The sequence below is a fragment of the Macrobrachium nipponense genome, chromosome 39 (assembly GCF_015104395.2).
Source record: "Macrobrachium nipponense isolate FS-2020 chromosome 39, ASM1510439v2, whole genome shotgun sequence".
Taxonomy (NCBI): Eukaryota; Metazoa; Arthropoda; class Malacostraca; order Decapoda; family Palaemonidae; genus Macrobrachium; species Macrobrachium nipponense.
In genome coordinates, this window is record NC_061099.1 from 9,074,129 (window position 1) to 9,081,628 (window position 7,500).

The 7,500-nt window shown below is 37.6% G+C and overlaps 1 protein-coding gene across 1 annotated transcript in view; it reads right to left on the reverse strand.

The window, feature by feature from the left end:
* The window catches only part of LOC135209945 (uncharacterized), a 251,746-nt gene that overhangs the window by 119,833 nt on the left and 124,413 nt on the right, over positions 1-7,500 (reverse strand). The window contains exon 6 of the mRNA XM_064242676.1: positions 3,865-4,067. Within this exon, the coding sequence (XP_064098746.1) occupies positions 3,865-4,067 (203 nt within the window). The remainder of the gene's footprint in view (positions 1-3,864; positions 4,068-7,500) is intronic.

A 7,500-nucleotide genomic window follows, 5' to 3' on the forward strand; every position in this document is an offset into this window, starting at 1 on the left:
TATATATATGATATGTATATATTATATATAATGTATGTATGAGGTTGTAGTCCACAGGGGAAAAGAAAAGCTGAAATTCCTTTTAGCTCAACAGTTTCGGCCTCCATTGGCCCTTATCGAGAGCTGTTTATTAACAACCTCATATATCTATCTTCGTGAAAAAAAAAGAAAGACTAAAACCTCATAAATGTAATGTATATATTATATATAAAAAAGAATATATGAATATATTATTAATCTGCATATATATATTAACATATATATATATATATATCATATATATATATATTATATATATATATTAGTATATATATATATATTATATATATATATATATATAGTAAAATATAATATAAATACACACACACACATATATCTATATACACATATACATACACTTCATAGTCTGGTTTTGCTCTTAAAAGCCATACTGGAAGTAATGCTCTTACGAGATAAACCTTTCACATCGAAGTATGCATAAAAGAAGAACAAAATCGACTTTGTAAAACGTATGACTATATAACTTTAAAATGAACTTTCAATTTTGTTGTCATATCGGTGCATGTTTTAAAAAAAAAAAAAGACTATGGAAACATTTCCAAACCTCATCTGGCCCCCCGCCCCTCTTTCCCAAAAATCAGATAGCGTTCCGTAAAGGACTCGAACTGCCTCTTAAGAGGGCAATTTTGGATAGCCACTAACGTCCAGTTGAATGCTCTGGTTTTAAAAATTAAAAAACAACAGGATCTCGAAGACTATGAAGTCTGTTTTTCAAGGCAATGCAATGACGTGGGTTTGTGGTTTCTGGGGCATCGGAGACTCAACAGAGAGAGAGAGAGAGAGAGAGAGAGAGAGAGAGAGACACTCAGCGCTCTCCTTTTCACGCGCGTCATGGGGGATTGTAGAAAATGCGCGCCAAAGCTCTCGCGAGAAGTTAATTAAAGGCAGAATCCGGTTCGCGACGAGATCTGCAGGTTTGGCGACATCGCTGGAACCATCGTCTATCAAGAAGGGAATGTTTCTGAAGTCTTTCGGAATCTTGAGACACTCAAGGCTTGGATTGGCTGCGTCATTCACCACCTCTTTCGTCAAAAGATCGAATTCGCTCGTCTTTTATTACCATCCCTTGTTTTTATAAGTATTCTGGACGAGATTGATGGTGCGCTCTACGCCGCGCTGGAACCCAGCGCTGCCCGTCATATCTCCCCTACCCTCCCGATCCCCTACTTAACCCCCATCCACACCCGGGGCGGACTATAAGGTTTGCAGGAGGAGGGTGGATGTATCATTTCTCCCCTACCCTCCCAATCCCCTACCTATCCCCAACTGCACCCGGGACGGACTATAAGGTTTGCAGGAAGAGGGTGGATGTATCATTTCTCTCCTACCCTCCCAATCCCCTACCTATCCTGCCCACCACCCGTGGCGAACAAACAGGTTTTCAGGAGAATGGTGGACATTATCTTAGAATTTTAAGCTTATAATCAGGAAGAGCTTATTTAACATACAGATATATAGAGTACGTCTTTGTATGTATATTATCACCATTATCATATTTATCATTTTATTTCTAATTTAACATGTTTATTTTATCCGGCTCGACAGCTTCATGGTAACCAACTCACTCCTAAAATAAATAAATAAAAAACAGAATAAAATAAAATGAAAGTTACTCCCCTATCACTCAACATTTTAACCCACTGATACAAGTGGGAGGAACTGGAAATCCAATTACTGTTACAGACTGCTTTTTCCCTAGAGCCTCCCAATACCCTCTTATCCCTGACGCCTTCAGTACAATTTAAACTGGTTAAGGTTACGTCGTGATCAGTTTCCAGATATATGATCAGTAAGAACATGTTTGTTTCATTTTTTAAGTGCGTCAAGATTCGCCGAGATTCGAAAGTGACAATGAAAAATATTTCAATATTTTCAGGGTTTATTATTATATAGTAAAAAAAATAAAATTTCAAAGATTCCTAGTATAGGGTACGATATAAATACCGTATTTCTATTATCAATTCTTCACTACAAAGTCATTATTAGTCAGTCATTTTATTGTTTTTGTTTGTATGTTGTTTTTACGTTGCATGGAACCAGTGGTTATTCAGCAACGGGACCAACGGCTTTACGTGACTTCCGAACCACTTCGAGAGTGAACTTCTATCACCAGAAATACACATCTCTCACACCTCAATGGAATTTCCCGAGAAGCGTACTCGCGGCCTCCGAGGTGTGAGGCCAATATCATACCGATCACGCCACTGTGGCGCTTTTTTTCTTGCACTGGTGTTAACCAAAGTTAAACTAACCGTTTGCGAGCTTCTGCCGTATGCCTTTTAAATGTATTTATTTACTTTTTTTTAAACTTATTTCAGCTACCAATCCTTTCTGCACTGAAGCAGATGGTTCAAGAAATCGAGATTGTTCTGTGTATATGTAAATGTTGACAAGAGAGCATGTTTTTAGTTTCATGTCTTCTATAACTCTCGGCCGCTAACAAGCCTGACGATAGGTTTTTCCTGCCTTGATGAAAGTTTGAACTCATGAATCTCTCTCTCTCTCTCTCTCTCTCTCTCTCTCTCTCTCTCTCTCTCTCTCTCAAGGGTCTTTCTTATAGCCACTCGATCACAGACTGTGTCATGAGAAATGAAATACATATGAACGTAAAAGCTTCCGTTAAATCAAGCTGAAGAACATTGTATGAACTATAAGCCCAAAATATCCCTAAGAGAGAGAGAGAGAGAGAGAGAGAGAGAGAGAGAGAGAGAGAGAGAGAGAGAGAGAGAGAATCTCCCAATTCACTCAGTGCTACGGCAGGCGCCTAAGAGATTTCGTAAGGATAACGAGGAAACAAAAATAGCTTGGGAGACGCGAAAAGGTGTGACCTCTGATCAAAGAAGTTCATATCACTAATGCTTTAGGCGTTTTGCCTCGTGAGTTCGTATGCTCTCTTAACTTTTAATATATATATATATATATATATATATATATATATATATATATATATATATATATATATATATATATATATATATATATATATATATATATATATATATATTATATATATATATATATATATATGCATCTCTCACGCCATTCATCGAAGCATGCTATATATCATATATATATATAATATAAATATATCTCATATATATACGTATATATCTCATATTATACACACACACACACACATACATATGATATATATATATATATATATATATATATATATATATATATATTGTATATCATATTTATATATAGATACATATATTATACATATATAATAAAACAAATACCCGGATTTAATTCGAAAACGAACGTTGTCCAAGTCGAAATACTTAGAAATAATAATTGTTGCAAAAATAACAGCAATAGAAACAAATTTACCTGTTACCGGACCGCGGATTAGGTCACCTAAGGTCATACTCCCTGCTGAGAACGAAAGACTCTTCTAGATATATAAAGGTTACCTGAAGCACACTTGCGTAATGGTAATGGAGGATTGTATACCTACGTTACTCACCAATGGAAGGAGCAGAGTAGGCGTTGTCTTCCTTTACAAAATTGTGTGAAAAAATAAATGATGGGGTAATACTTTATTAGGGTAGAAATAACTTACACATTTCTCTATTATTGTAGGCGACACGAATTTCATTCTCGGTCATGTTAATTAGGCAATATACGTCTGTATACTCACTTACCTAGTTAATTAATGTCCTGTCGGCATATATGATAAAAAAAAAAACAGGAAATATTCGTAAAATCAAGATGATCTCCCTTCAGAGGCAACACAAAGACCACCTCGGGTCCAGGTGGCGAGGGAGCGACCTGGAAGCAATGAGAATCGTCACTTACCAAGACATGGATTTTCGTGGGTCCTGTTGTAGGTCTCCATGCAGGACTCCTGCTCGGCGTCGCCCTTCCTCAGGATGCTGTACGAGTGGGACGTTTCTATGGAGTACTGTCTGGAGGCTAAGGACCTCATCGACTGGGAGGTGCAGACGCACCCGAAGAGTGGACTCTGACGGATCTTGTTCCAGCTTTCCATGCATTTCTCACTGGAAGATGAAGAGCAGCGTTAGGGACTCGGTGGGTGAGGTCAGTGTGTATGAGAAGGATGCAAAGAATATACGCGTGAGAGACAAAAATAAATAAATAAATCATATATTAAAAAAGGAAAAACTGTGCAGAAATGTCTCCGGCGCAATAAGTTTCCTGTACAGCGTATAATCAAGGTCACAGAAAATATATCTATCTTTCAGTGGTCTCGGTTTAATTCTAACTTTAACCTTGAATAACATAAAACCCACAAAGGCTAGAGGGCTGCAATTTGGTATGTTTGATGAGTGGAGGGTGGATGATCAACATACCAATTTGCAGCTCTCTAGCCTCAACCTTCATTACTCTCTTCTTCTGTAAAAGAAAACTAAGATGGCTTTGTCTGTCCGTCCGCAATTTTCTGTCCGCCCTCAGATATTAAAAAATACCGAGGCTAGAGGGCTGCATATAGATATGTTGATCATCCACCCTCCAATCATCAAACATAACAAATTGCAGCCCTCTAGCCTCAGTAGTTTTGATCTTATTTAGGTTAAAGTTAGCCATAATCTGGCGTCTGGAAATGCAACAACACATGCCACCACGGCCGTGGCTGAGAGCTTCATAATGCATTGTACGGTGTAGTACGTTTCTTCGGTGCATTTTTCAATTCTTTCTTTGTCGTGTTCAGGCCAAATAAAGGCTATACTCAGACAATTATGGTTATGGTTTATGTCAAACACTATAACCGTTACTTATGATAACAAAATAAACGTACACGAATCTTCCTCGTCGTTGGAGGAAGGAGACTGGATAAGACTAGGACACGTAATGACCACTAAGACGAAATCAAACGGTTTCAAAAGACTTCCACTATAGTTTCCTGCGGCTTCTCCTCACTATCCCCAATCAGTACTATCCCTTCTCCATAAATTAGAAATACTGTATCTTGCCTAGATATTGACTCCAAAGGGTTTTAATCTGGTATGTCTCCATCTCTGTGGAGGGTTTAGTATGAAATCACCCAGGACTTTTTATTTATTCTTTTTTCTTTAAAAAAAAACTGTAAATATCATGAAGTGACCCACAAGAAATATTAGTCTTAGATAACGACCACGGAAGACACTTGTGGGGTGGGGTGGGGAGAAGGTTACTGTGAGACATAACACTCACTTGTCTTACAACAACACTATAACAATGAGCTTCCCTTCCACAACTAAAAGTTTTAATAGCTCTCAACAACTTAAGTGTTCTAACCATACGTTCCCAACATTCTCCACATTGCATCCCTATCTGTCATAAGTTTCTCTGTCTGTCTGTCTGTCTAAACAAGTACAATGGGAAAGGAAATGTGGCCATTTACATAAAACCAAAGGAAGGATGGAAGAGGGTCATATATCGGGTAGTATCTCGACCCCTCTGCGAATAAATAATAATAATAAAGGGGTGGAGAGATGCTATCCGAAATATGAAGCTTTTTTTCGCTACCCATTTTGTTTTATTAATAGTGGTGTGGTCTTCTTCTATATTATACGAGACGAGTACACACACATACAAATATATATATATATTATATATATATATATATATTATATATATATATATATATATATATATATATATAAAGGTTTTTTGCCACGAAGGAAAAAATGAAAAAGCGAGATAGCCGAGTACTTTCGGTCCTGTTCGGACCCTTTACTGAAGGCAGTTTGCCTTCAGTAAAGGGTCCGAACAGGACCGAAAAGTACTTGCTATCTCGCTTTTTCATTTTTTCCTTCGTGGCAAAAAACCTTTATTTATACATAGCATCACGTTTTATATACTTCATGATCAATTTATTCATATATCTATATATATGTTTGTGTGTAAAATATATACGTGTATATATATATATATATATATATATATATATATATATATATATATATATATATATATATATATACATATATATATGATTATATAACTTTATCCCACATATCCACATGTGAAAAATATGAGATGGTGTGTAGGTCCTGACCGGTTTCGACCTTTACTTCCAAGTCATTGACTTCTAATAATCGTATCAGCCCTCATCAATGGCTCAGAAATAAAGTCGAAACCGGTCTCTGTCTCTTATTTATTACCTGTGGGTATGTCTGATAGATATATAATATAAATTTATTTCTGTGTAACACGTTCCCATGAGTTCATTTCCTTATACATATATATATATATATATATATATATATATATATATATACTATATATATATATATATATATAATATATATATATATAAAACTTTGCATAATCACGCAAATACCAAAGAGAGTAAAGTAGAGATAAAAAAAGCCTTAAGACTTCAGTTACGCAACTTCTTCACGAATTCGGGAGAAGAACGACACGAACTTTCTTCGTCTCTCCCGGAAAGCGTCTGAACGCGCCCACACATACGAACGCCGCCCCTGTTATCCATGAGTCCTATTCCCCGCCCTCATCAAAATCCTACCCCGAGCTCCTAGTACCAAATGCAATTAGTAGACAAGCAGCCCTACCCACCCACCCATCCTTTCCCCTCGGGGACGCCTGTGTATAATCTCCCCCCACCCCGGGGGGAGGGGATCGGTCTAAAGTGTGGAGGGACATTAGCGCGTGAGAAGAGCAGGCCAGAACGAAGAAGAGTCACGTTCACATTCCTTCTCTCTCGCCCGACGGAAAACTGTCGAGGTGGCGTTTCTCTCGGGTGTCTTGGGAACTACTAAACACGCTGTTACAGAACTCACAGGAGGTACTGTAAAACAATCCTGGCGTCTAAGGTCTTTTCCTTAGAAGGGCCACTTCTGTGTTTTTTGATCTGTAAGTACTTTCAGAAACAAAAGACTAACGGATCGCATGTCTTTAGAGCTACTGAACGCGTTATTACAGAACTTACAGGAGGTATTGTAAAACAATCCTGGCGTCTAAGGTCTTTTCCTTAGAAGGGACACTTAAGTTTTTTAATCCGAAGGTAGTTTCAGGCACAACTGCTACGGGGGTAGTGCCGTCATTACACCTCATTCTGTGCAATGTAGGCATTACTTAAAGTTCTTTGCAGCGTCCCTTCGGCCCCTAGCTGCAACTGCTTTCATTCCTTTTACTGAACCTCCGTTCACATTCTCTTTCTTCCATCTTACTGTCCACCCTTTCCTAACAATTGTTTCATTGTGCAACTGCTTTGAGTTTTTCCTCCTGTTACACCTTTCAAACCTTTTACTGTCAATATCCGTTTCAGCGCTGAATGGCCTTAGTTGCCCCAGTGCTTGGCATTATGCTTAAAACCCATAAATCAATCAATCACTCAATTGCCTAACCGATAAGCTTAACTACATAATGTCTCACTGATAATAAGTGACAGCTTTATCTTAAACAATTTAACGTAAACTTGAGAGTATCACATTCCATGGTGCCGTTTCTTGTACTGATGAAATCTAT